The sequence below is a fragment of the Bactrocera dorsalis genome, chromosome 6 (assembly GCF_023373825.1).
Source record: "Bactrocera dorsalis isolate Fly_Bdor chromosome 6, ASM2337382v1, whole genome shotgun sequence".
NCBI classification, from domain to species: Eukaryota; Metazoa; Arthropoda; class Insecta; order Diptera; family Tephritidae; genus Bactrocera; species Bactrocera dorsalis.
This window is the reverse complement of record NC_064308.1, coordinates 39769148-39782475: the sequence shown is the minus strand read 5'-3', so window position 1 is coordinate 39782475 and position 13328 is coordinate 39769148. Positions and strand designations below refer to the sequence as shown.

Sequence of the window (13328 nt, the reverse complement as noted above, 5' to 3'; positions counted from 1 at the left end):
TGTTTCCACCAGCTGTATTGTATTCTCTGGGTTGAAATACACTATTTGGCCATTCTCCAAATTAACTGCTAGATGCACAACAATCGGAAAGCATTCATGAATTGCAAAAGTAAATACAAAGCGCTTTAGTGCAGTTTACGTATCGACCGTATCGTTCAAGACCAATAACCGCCATGTTGCTTCCCTTGGTGACGTACTTACAAACGTATTCTATCGATTATACCAAACTGCAATACTCAACATTGATATGAGTTTTGAATGTGAATTAGACAATGATGGTGAATATAGTACGATCCATGTGTTGTCAACTTCGATATTCACGCCTCTAACTCACGCCATTGTCGTCTGGTGAGCGACGCCGATACAGTGGATATCCATCATTTCCAAAAGAAAAGCACGTGGATACTGTTTCGTGCATTTACACACAAATCGAAGTGGGATTGTGGTGTCCGCAAGTTCCATGAACCTTCTTGGTTTTCATCACTTGTATAATACTGGATCTTCTTTCTTTGCATCAGGAATTTCCGCATAATACCGCATGTATGGCATCGCATTCTGGGAGTACTCGTACATGTGGCTTGGGCTGCTAATGTATGTTGATGCCAAAAAGAACGCCAACCGATATAAGCGCGACCTCTTCATGGCATCGTGACAAATTTCAAGCTATAATTGATCAGTTTGTGTGAAAAACACATAACATTTTCACGGAATAATTTTCAAAAATTTTTGAAGCAAACGCCAAATTTGAAATATTTAAATAATTGAAAAACAAAACGAAAAAATTGAATACAAACATTTGTATGGAAAAAATTAACTTTTTGGAATTGTTCAATTTTCCGACTTTTCCTCATGAAAGACATACAGGTTCTTTATTTCTAAACCTTTCCCAATCCACGACGAACAACCTCTTAAAATTTCATCAATATTGGTTCAGCCGTTCTCTTAGCGTTACTAACGAACAAACATTCATTCGTTTGTATGAGAAAAATAAAAGGGCTGTTGTTTTTAGGGGTTTTCCGGCAATTATTCGAATTTTTTTCTCCGCAGAAACCATCTCTGAACCTCAACGAACATTTTAAAAAAAGAATTGTCAAATTAGGTTCAGTCGTATTAAAGTTATGAGCGTACATACATTTTGGCGATTCATTTTTATTAATATAGATAATATAATTAAAACTATACAAAACGAAAAAAGTTTAGAAATAAAATCATTTTTACAGCTAAATTACAAATTAGAAATAATTAAAGAAAAAATTGTAAATATTAAATACGAAATACATTGGGCAAAAGCCAAGATAATAAACTCGTTTATCTTATCAAATAAGGAAATAAATATTGTGAAGCAAGACAATGACAAAATCCCATATGTACATAAATCTAGACTCGAATTTTCCGAAATAAAAACCTAAGCGTAGATACCCAAGTTTGTAAAACTTTAGATATTAGAGCTGTAAAAAATAATGGGAGAATCGATAAAATCAATTTCATTATAATTTTAAACTGTGAAAAGGGAATCTATGGAATAGAAAATTATTGTAAAAATATAATACCCTACAAATATGCTTAAGTATTATAAACATTCATGTATAAATATTTTGTTAAAAAGTCGTTTGCCAAACTGCATGGGGGTCAACAACCAGCATATCCCAATTATAGAGGAAGTTATAGGAAACTGGAGTCATGTGTAGAAGTTCACGCAAGTGAGGAAGTTCTCTGATGGCCATTCACTTGGGAGTGGCCAGAACGATTCTTTTACATATGACTCAAGCAGCTCACGACTTCCGGTCTTTGACCAAGTATCCTCTGGGTAGCCTAAGAACATCCGTTTGAAGGCGAGCTAAAGTGAGAAGGCGAAACATCCCCCTGCATAGGGTTGTGCGCTAGGTTTGGGACCCGCCACGTAAAAAAAACACTCCAATGAAAAAGCAACAACAGCCTCGAATGAGAGACCCCCCTTTTGATGACGACCATGGCAAACGAAATAAGGACTACGAATTGGAATGTCCAATCCATTAATTGGGAAGGTGCCGCTGCCCAGCTGGTTGATGTCCTCGTGAAAATAAAGGCTGACATCACCGCCGTCCAAGAAATGCGATGGACGGGACAAGGAAAGAGACGAGAAGGTCCTTGTGGCATTTACTACAGTGGCCATATAAAGGAGCGTAATTTTGGTGTGGGATTCGTGATGGGAGAGAGACTCCGTCGCCGAGTACTATCATTCACTGCGGTGAATGAACGTCTAGCCACAATCCACCGCATCAAAGCGAGGTTCTTCAACATATCGTTGATTTGCGTCTACGCCCCGACGGAAGAGAAGGACGATGTGACCAAAGATGCCTTTTATGAGTGCTTGGAGCGCACTTATGAGAGATGCCTCCGCCACGATATCAAAATTGTACTTGGCGACTTCAACGCCAGGGTGGGCAAAGAAGGTATCTTTGGCACTAGCGTCGGTAAATTCAGCCTCCACGAGGAAACATCCCCAAATGGGTTGAGGCTGATCGACTTCGCCGGGGCCCGAAATATGGTTATCTGTAGTACTAGATTCCAGCATAAGAAGATACATCAAGCTACCTGGCTGTGTCCGGATCGAAAAACCTCCAAGCAGATCGATCATGTTGTGATAGACGGAAGACACGTCTCCAGTGTTTTAGATGTGCGTGCGCTCCGAGGTCCTAACATCGACTCGGACCACTACCTTGTTGCAGCCAATATTCGCACCCGCCTCTGTGCAGCAAAAAACGCACGCCAACAAACACAAGGAGGGTTCGACGTCGAGAAGCTGCAATCACAACAGACAGCCGAACGATTGCCAGGGAACACTTCTCAAGCCTGCTAAATGGCAGTGAACGCACAACGCCATGAGAAGGCGAACCCGATTCCCTAATCGGTGACGATAGAGCAGACGTTTCATTACCCGACCATGAAGAAGTTCAAATAGCAATTGCCCGCTTGAAGAAAAACAAAGCGGCAGGGACCGACGGATTGCCGGCCGAGCTTTTCAAGCACGGCGGCGAAGAACTGATAAGGAGCATGCATCAGCTTTTTTGTAAAATATGGTCGGACGAAAGCATGCTCAGCGATTGGAATTTAAGTGTGCTATGCCCAATCCACAAAAAAGGAGTAGTCCAGTCATTTAAGCTTAAAATAGGTAATAATCTCGGAATTCGATATACCCATTTATATCTCACACACTTGGTATAGGTAGCTATACCCTACCTTACTCGTATTTAGGTTTTGAGACAACTTTAGGGTCTCAATATACAAGTATTTACAGACATATAAATGGGTGTATCGAATTCCAAGGTGAACTTACTATTATGACTGGACTAAGACCCCATAATCTGCGCCAACTACCGTGGAATTAGCCTTCACAACATCGCATATAAGGTTCTATTGAGCATATTGTGTGAAAAAATAAAGCCCACCGTCAACAAACTGATTGGACCTTATCAGTGTGGCTTTAGACCTGGAAAATCAACAACCCACCAGATATTCACCATGCGCCAAATCTTGGAAAAGACCCGTGAAAGGAGAATCGGCACACACCACCTCTTTGTTGATTTCATAGCTGCTTTCAACAACACGAAAAGAATATGCCTTTATGCCGCGATGTCTGAATTTGGTATCCCCGCAAAACTAATACGGCTGTATAAGCTAGCGTTGAGCAACACCAGAAGCTCCGTCAGAATCGGGAAGGACCTCTCCGAGCCGTTCGATACCAAACGAGGTTTCAGACAAAGCGGTTCCCTATCGTGCGACTTTTTTCAACCTGCTTCTGGAAAAAATAGTTCGAGCTGCAGAACTAAATAGAGGAGGTACCATCTTCTAACAAATGATATTGATATTATCGGCCTCAACACCCGCGCCGTTAGTCCTGCTTTCTCCAGACTGAACAAGGAAGCAAAACAAATGGGTCTGGCAGTGAACTAGGGCAAGACGAAATATCTCCTGCCGCCGGGGGAAGCAGAGGAAGACCTCCACTCCGTTGTAAGGACCAAGTGGAGAAGGACCTGGCTTCGCTTGGAATGTCCAATTGGCGCCAAGTAGCGAAAAGAAGAAACGACTGGCGCGCGGTTGTTAACTCGGTTATAATCGCGTAAGCGGTGTCTACGCCAATTAAGAAGTGAAGAGGAATAATACTACTAAATAAGTACGACGGAAAAATTTCAATAAACAACGAATCTACATTTTTAAACAGGACATTTATCATTTTGTATAATAATGTAATCATTGTTATCGACGGGGAAAAAATCTATAACGAAGAAAGAACAGCAAGTAAACCATTACAGCCATCATACAACCGCTATCCGCACCAAGCAACATAGAGGAATTTCTCTCGCTGGAGATGCTGAAACAGTAAACAACAATACAAAAGAAGTAAGTCTGTTAGAAGCAGCAAATAGTCATTTTAATAGTTATCGACTTAATTTTCGGGAAAAATCTTTTGATGAAACAAAAAGAAGATGAACCCAATAAACTGCCACAACCGGCAATAGAAGGACTCAACCAAATTTTCAATCCACATAAAGATTCAAACGAGGGCGGTCGAATTTCAACGCGATAACGCCCCTGCTCAAACACATCGTTGCTTGTGCGCGATTTTTTGGCCAAAAACAACACACTAATGATGCCGCAGCCACCGTATTCCCCAGATCTGGCTCCCTGCACTCCACACATTTAAAGAGTATCATATGGAGCATTAATATCATTTGATACAAAGCAGTAGAATACGACACCAACTAAATCGATGAGAGTGCGACACGTGTAGTGGAAACCTGTGGAAAGCGCAGCGTCAGCAAACTCCATACCCGTTGCAGCGGCAAATGTAGGTTTAGAGTTAAGTATAATTAATTGTAAAATTTAGTTCTTAAGCAGAATTCAATATAGGAAAAAATATTTTTTTTATAAAAAATGCTAAATAAAAGTTTTCTAACTTATATATAATATATTTCGCACTCCTTTAAGCGTGGTTAGGTTTCATTTAGGGTTTATCGTATAATAAAAAAGACGTATTAACTCAAACTGAGTGTTTTTATAAATTAAGGTAGTATTCTGGTAACTTATGCCTATTTTCATGACTTCTTTGTAGGGTGGTTTTTATAGGAAAATAAAAAAGAATTATCTTGAATATTAGGGTGTTTTTACTCACATATTGAAATTGTAAAAAAAATGTATTTGAAAAAATTTAATACTTCATTACTAATATTATTGTCACTCGAAGTTGGAACCTCAAAAAAAATGCACGTGGGTGGCCCGGGTGATTTTGGCTTTTGATGTGATCTGAAATCAAATATTCTTGTTTACGAGGTGTGTTCAAAAAGTATCGCGAATCGTAACTGACAGTTTTCTTCGATTGCAGGGGAGTGGTGCATCATGAGTTCTTGCCACAGGGAAGAACGGTCATTAAGTAATATTACCTGCAAGTTATGCGCAATTTGCGCTAAGCAATCCGCCAGAAACGCCCGGATTTGTGGAAGAACAAAAATTGGCTTTTGCACCACCATAACGCCCCTGCTCACACACATCGTTGCTTGTGCGCGACTTTTTGGCCAAAAACAACACACTAATGATGCCGCAGCCACCGTATTCCCCAGATCTGACCCCCTGTGACTTTTTCTTGTTCCCTAAACTAAAGAGGCCCATGAAAGGACGACGTTACGCTTCTCTTGACGAGATAAAGACGGCATCGAAGGAGGAGCTGAAGAAGATAAAAAAAAATGATTTTTTGAAGTGCTTCAAAGATTGAAAAACCGTTGGCACAAGTGTACAATATCTCATGGGGATTACTTTGAAGAGGACAAAATAGATATTCATGAATAAATAAATAATTGTTTAAAAAAACACAAAATTCGCGATACTTTTTGAACGCACCTCGTATTCTTAATCTATAGACATGCCATTCTGCTCGGAACTACTGAAGTTAAATTTCAAGGGTAAATAACAAAATGGCGGACTTTGAAAAAAAAATAGTTCTTTTATTTTGCAAAGAAAGGGTTCTAAAATAAAAAGTTAGGGGTGAAAAAAATCTCGTTAGTTCCGACGAGAACTATAACTGTGTAGAACAGCCTGTTAAAATTTGAAAGCAGTCGGTTCAGTAGAAAAAAAGTTAGGACCTGGGCCAACAAAAAAAACAATGTTTTGAGAAAAACGCGTTTAAAGTTCAACAACTCCGAGAGGACTTCGAGGCGCTCATTGTACTTTCAAATTAGGAAAAAAAAATCGATTTTTTGAACCCAAGTTACCAGACTACTACCTTAAACTGATTAAGTGCGGTCTAGCCTATATTTTAATTCTGCACATTCTCCTTTACACAGTATTTTTGTAAAAAATAAATATTCTGCAATATAATTTTCATTTATACTGCAGTGTCCTTCCCAAAAACTTTCGTATACTGATGCAGAAAGAAAGTAGATATCTTCGACATTGGGTTATAACTACATATTTTCAAAGGTAGAGTGCATCTCAGTTGCTAAAATATTATATATAATACTGGTGTACAGTATTTCTTCATACAATGTATCCACCAAAATCGTTGGAACGGAGTCATGAGAGATGTCAAGCTTCTTGCCTGTCGATTTCTGAGACCATATACTTAATTTTTTAATATTTTCGTCAGTTGACGATCGTCCAGAACGATTAACGATCTCTCGACGGTCTTTGAAGACTTTATACTTGTGGTTTTGATAAAACTGAAGCACCGTAAGCATTTTCCAACATTCGCAACGAGATTTGGTTAGAAATATTATATAAAAATTGAGACAAATTCTTTGTTCGATATTTTTATCCATTGTAAAAATAGCAACGCTCTACTGAGGTGTACCGACTTAACGGAGCATCTCGACAGGCAAAAATTTATTGTGTACTAACTGTATTTACGTGCTTATTGCCTGTGGAGACTCATTGTTGCTTATGGAATGCAATATATGGAATACTAATTACTAATTGAAAGCAATAAGCTGTCACTTCAGCAGTTTAACAGATCAGTTTTCATTTCTGTAAAAATTTCGAAGAGGCAGCACATCCCATTTACATATATACCGACGGCAGTTTCATTTCGGTAATATCAAATTTAGTAGAGCGAATATTAAGAAATTAAAGAAACACAGCTAAATTATAAAAATAAAGTACATTTTCAAAATATATATACATATGTATATAAAAGAAAGTTACGTTAGTTACAACGCTTATAACTGGAGAACGCCTGGACCGATTTCGGTGATTACCACCAATTCGGACAGGCCTCCGCCTAAACAAGGAGAATACTTAAGAAAATTCTGGAAATTTTTCCGGAAAAAAAATGAAGAAAATAAATCTATATAAATAAAAATGAATCGCCAAAATGTATGTACGTTCATAACTTTCATACGACTGAACCAAATTTGATGATTCTTTTTTTATAATGTTCATTGAGGTTCAGGGATGGTTTCTGCGCAGAAAAAAATCGAATAATTGCCGGAAAACCCCTGAAAACAGCCCTTTTCTTTTTCTCATACAAACGAATGAATGTTTGTTCGTTAGTAACGCTAAGAGAACGGCTGAACCAATATTGATGAAATTTTAAGAGGTTGTTCGTCGTGGATTGGGAAAGGTTTAGAAATAAAGAACCTGTATGTCTTTCATGAGGAAAAGTCGGAAAATTGAACAATTCCAAAAAATTAATTTTTTCCATACAAATGTTTGTATTCAATTTTTTTGTTTCGTTTTTCAATCATTTAAATATTTCAAATTTGGCGTTTGCTTCAAATTATTCCGTGAAAATGTTATGTGTTTTTCACACAAACTGATCAATTACAGCTTGAAATTTGTCACGATGCCATAAGGAGGTCGCGCTTATATCGGTTGGCGTTCTTTTTGGCATCAACATACATTAGCAGCCCAAGCCACATGAACGAGTACTCCCAGGATGCGATGATATACGTGTGGTATTATGGGTCGCGATCAATCAAAAAGCGATCGTCACGATGTCATAGCAAGACTTTTCAACAGCTTCGATGGACATTATCTTGAAGCAACGCATATATGGTGTTGTTAGATGCTAGATGTACTCTGTTGAGTGGCAAAGGAGAGGTTTGCCGCACGCACACATTCTTCTTTGGATGGTGGAAGGTGGTTACACCAGATCAAATTGATGAAACCATTCAATAAAGCGGCAATTTCTGATGCAAAGAAAGATCCAGTATTATACGAAGTGATGAAAACCAATAAGGTTCATGGACCTTGCGGACACCACAACCCCACTTCGGTTTGAATGTCTGTCAATAAATGCACGAAACAGTATCCACGTACTTTTCTTTCGGAAACACAAACTAGAAATGATGGATATCCACTCTATCGGCGTTGCTCACCAGACGACAATGGCAGAACATTTAGCATTCAATTTAGAGGCGTGAGTATCGAAGTTGACAACACATGGATCGTACCATATTCGCCACTGTTGTCTAATTCACATTCAAAATTCATGTCAATGTTGAGTATTGCAGTTTGGTGTAATCGATAAAATACGTTTGTAAAGCGCCAAATACACGACACGAACATTTCCGCGAACATTCCGCAATCTTGTTCGCAGCTTTGGCCATACACCATACGAACTTTTGGCCGAACATTAGTTCTCTTTCAGACAGCGATGAATACGGACAACAATTGTGCTGCAGCAATATTGCTCGCTGTGGCAATTAAGCGTAGAAAAAAGAGATAAGATCGCAAAAAAAGAATTTGGTGCAAGGAATGGTTTAAAAAACGAGCAGTTCTTGGACAAAGTGAGCTTATTAAAGAACTGGAATTCACGTCACAAAATGATTTTAAAAATTACGTTCGTATGAGCAAGGCAACACTTGACCAACTTTTACAAAAAATTTTGCCACTCATAACGAAACAAACTAGAAATGATGGATATCCACTCTATCGGCGTTGCTCACCAGACGACAATGGCAGAACATTTAGCATTCAATTTAGAGGCGTGAGTATCGAAGTTGACAACACATGGATCGTACCATATTCGCCACTGTTCTCTAATTCACATTCAAAATTCATGTCAATGTTGAGTATTGCAGTTTGGTGTAATCGATAAAATACGTTTGTAAAGCGCCAAATACACGACACGAACATTTCCGCGAACATTCCGCAATCTTGTTCGCAGCTTTGGCCATACACCATACGAACTTTTGACCGAACATTAGTTCTCTTTCAGACAGCGATGAATACGGACAACAATTGTGCTGCAGCAATATTGCTCGCTGTGGCAATTAAGCGTAGAAAAAAGAGAGAAGATCGCAAAAAAAGAATTTGGTGCAAGGAATGGTTTAAAAAACGAGCAGTTCTTGGACAAAGTGAGCTTATTAAAGAACTGGAATTCACGTCACAAAATGATTTTAAAAATTACGTTCGTATGAGCAAGGCAACACTTGACCAACTTTTACAAAAAATTTTGCCACTCATAACGAAACGGGATACAATAATGAGAGAAGCGATTCCCCCTCATCACCGCCTTGCTTTAACTTTGTGCTTTCTAGCTAGTGGCAATAGCTTTGAAGACTTAAAATTTTTGACAGCAATTGCGCCCCAAACGATTAGCAAATAGTTACAGAGACTTGTGATGCCATAATAAGTCAATTGAAAGATTTTATTAAGGTAATTATTTATTGATTAAATTATTTGTTTTCGACTAAACAAGAAAAATTTTATGTGTTCATATGTGTGTCTGAAAATTATTGGTTTTTTGAAGTAAAAATAAAAATAAATTATTCGTCCGTTTCAAACGATGCAAAGAAATTTTGTAAGTTTTCTACCGAGCTCGAATTAATGGATGATGTATCTTCAACGATTCGTACGTTTTGTGTGACTTGAGGTGACATTCTACTACTGTTTATGGACGAGCCGCTACTTAAAGGAGTCGGAACTCTTATTGTATAATTCTGCATGTAATGGGGCACCGCGTAGTTAAGTTGCGTAGACGTGCGCATTGGGTATTGCGGAATGACATTTGGTGTTAATATTTGACTTGGGTTAAAAACATTTTGGATATGAATCGCGTGTCCAAATTCTAATGCTCCCAAGCAACCTTGAAATAAAACATCTGATATGATTTTTCGCGCAATCGTTTTCTGGGAGGCTTTCTTTTGCTTGGTCGAACAGTGAATTCCTAAAAAGAAAAATTTATAAATTTTTCATAACTTTTCAGCTTCCACAAATAGAAAAAGATTGGAAGGTAGAAGCGAAAAATTTTGATGCACGCTGGAACTTCCCAATTTGTATGGCGCAATTGATGGAAAATACGTCAATATAACAAAGCAACCTGGATCTGGATCTTTTTATTATAATTAAAAAAAGAATCTTCCATCATTTTAATGGCAGTGGTTAATGCTAATTACGAATTTTTGATGGTGGATGTTGGCACAAATGGAAGAGCGTCTGATGTCGGCCTTTTTAGCGAAACAAAATTTTTTTCATCTCTAAAAAAATAAAACAATGAAAATTTCTGACCCTCAGCCGCTTCCAAACTGCGAAGAAAAACTACCATTTGTATTCGTAGCTGACGATGCTTTTCCCCTGTTAGAAAATATCATGAAGCCATTTAGCCACAACACACTCAAGGAAGAAGAAATAATTTTTAACCACAGGATTCCTCGGGCGAGAAGAATTGTTGAAAACTGTTTTGGCATTTTAGCAACAAGATTTAGAATTCTCCTACAAACTATTAATTTATCACCAGAAAAAGTCACCAGAAAAGTTTTTACGGAGGCAAAAGGATCTACTTCTTTTAATTTTTCGATTAAAGTCGCATAATCATTATTCTTTTTAATTCTGTTACAATAGTCTTTGTTTTTTACTTGCCACAATGATGGCAAAGATTTATAAATTTCTATAAATTCACTTAGAAACTTTTTATTATCCATTTTACTTTTCCGCGAACGTCTGTTCCGTTCAGAAATTATTACGATTATGAGCTATTTCGCCATACACGCACGAACAGTTCGCGCAAATGTTCGCCAAAAATTAAAATGTTTTAATTTTTGGCGAACATTTGCGCGAACTGGCAAACACCACCATACACGACAGAAAAGTTCGCAGAAACATGACATAACGGGAATGTTCGCGGAAATGTTCGTGTCGTGTATTTGGCGCTTTACAAACGCATTTTATCGATTACACCAAACTGCAATACTCAACATTGACATGAATTTTGAATGTGAATTAGACAACAGTGGCGAATATGGTACGATCCATGTGTTGTCAACTTCGATACTCACGCCTCTAAATTGAATGCTAAATGTTCTGCCATTGTCGTCTGGTGAGCAACGCCGATAGAGTGGATATCCATCATTTCTAGTTTGTGTTTCCGAAAGAAAAGTACGTGGATACTGTTTCGTGCATTTATTGACAGACATTCAAACCGAAGTGGGGTTGTGGTGTCCGCAAGGTCCATGAACCTTATTGGTTTTCATCACTTCGTATAATACTGGATCTTTCTTTGCATCAGAAATTGCCGCTTTATTGAATGGTTTCATCAATTTGATCTGGTGTAACCACCTTCCACCATCCAAAGAAGAATGTGTGCGTGCGGCAAACCTCTCCTTTGCCACTCAACAGAGTACATCTAGCATCTAACAACACCATATATGCGTTGCTTCAAGATAATGTCCATCGAAGCTGTTGAAAAGTCTTGCTATGACATCGTGACGATCGCTTTTTGATTGATCGCGACCCATAATACCACACGTATATCATCGCATCCTGGGAGTACTCGTTCATGTGGCTTGGGCTGCTAATGTATGTTGATGCCAAAAAGAACGCCAACCGATATACATAAGCGCGACCTCTTCATGGCATCGTGACAAATTTCAAGCTGTAATTGATCACTTTGTGTGAAAAACACATAACATTTTTACGGAATAATTTTCAAAAATTTTTGAAGCAAACGCCAAATTTGAAATATTTAAATGATTGAAAAACAAAACAAAAAAATTGAATACAAACATTTGTATGGAAAAAATTAACTTTTTGGAATTGTTCAATTTTCCGACTTTTCCTCATGAAAGACATACAGGTTCTTTATTTCTAAACCTTTCCCAATCCACGACGAACAACCTCTTAAAATTGCATCAGTATTGGTTCAGCCGTTCTCTTAGCGTTACTAACGAACAAACATTCATTCGTTTGTATGAGAAAAAGAAAAGGGCTGTTTTCAGGGGTTTTCCGGCAATTATTCGATTTTTTTCTGCGCAGAAACCATCCCTGAACCTCAACGAACATTATAAAAAAAGAATCATCAAATTTGGTTCAGTCGTATGAAAGTTATGAGCGTACATACATTTTGGCGATTCATTTTTATTTATATAGATTTATTTTCTTCATATTTTTTGCCGGAAAATTTTCCAGAATTTTCTTAAGTATTCTCCTTGTTTGGGCGGAGACCTGTCCGAATTGGTGGTAATCACCGAAATCGGTCCAGGCGTTCTCCAGTTATAAGCGTAGTAACTAACGTCACTTTCTTTTATATATATAGATAACTATCCTCCCATTTGTTATATTCCTTTTGTGCAGTTAGCGGAAATAAACAAAAACATTTTACTTCTTTAACTTCGTTTGGTGTTATAATAGTATAAGAATTAAATTGGTATTTCAAACTAACCTTTTAAGATCTGAGCGAAAAGATTTGCGTCATTCTCATCGTAGAATGGTGGATAACCACAGAGTAATATGTAAGAAATAACTCCTATGCTCCATACATCAACCGCTTTTCCATATGGTTTCTGAGCCAAAACTTCGGGCGCTACGTAACCTGGTGTACCACATGCGGTTGCCATAATACCAGAGTCTTCCATTTTCGACAACCCGAAATCACTAATCATTATTTTACTGTCATTATTAGGACTGTAGTAAAGAAGATTTTCTGGCTGTAATACATATAAAAAAAAGTAATATTTTACAATTAATTACACTGTGGAACATTTTTGGGATTATTATCTGGGGGTGAGAAATTCCAAGTCAGGGTGATGGTACTAGGACAGTATAGTAAAACCCTCAAAGGGTTTGGCGTTCGTATGTGTCAGTTTTTTTATGACCTTTTAATTTTTTTCCTTATCTTGATGTTTTTTCGCTTAGTTGTAACATTTTGGCAAAAACGTTTTTATTTCTAAATTTTAAATTTTAATTTTTCTAAATTTGTTTCATCAAAAAAACTTTAAAAGGTCATAAATAAACTGACACATACGAACGCCAAACCATTTGAGGGTTTTATTATATTGACCTAGTACCATCACCCTGACTTGGAATTTCTCACCCCCCAAATTAGCTGTTGTACTGTGTTATTAATTTGATTATTTCGC

At 37.7% G+C, this 13328-nt stretch overlaps 1 protein-coding gene across 5 annotated transcripts in view; it reads right to left on the bottom strand.

The window, feature by feature from the left end:
* LOC105223446 (calcium/calmodulin-dependent protein kinase type 1) overlaps nucleotides 1-13328 on the bottom strand; it is a 512064-nt gene that overhangs the window by 102929 nt on the left and 395807 nt on the right. For all 5 annotated transcript variants that reach the window (XM_049460592.1, XM_049460593.1, XM_049460591.1 and 2 more), the window contains one exon: nucleotides 12632-12896. In XM_049460592.1, coding sequence (XP_049316549.1) covers nucleotides 12632-12896 — 265 coding nt within the window. The remainder of the gene's footprint in view (nucleotides 1-12631; nucleotides 12897-13328) is intronic.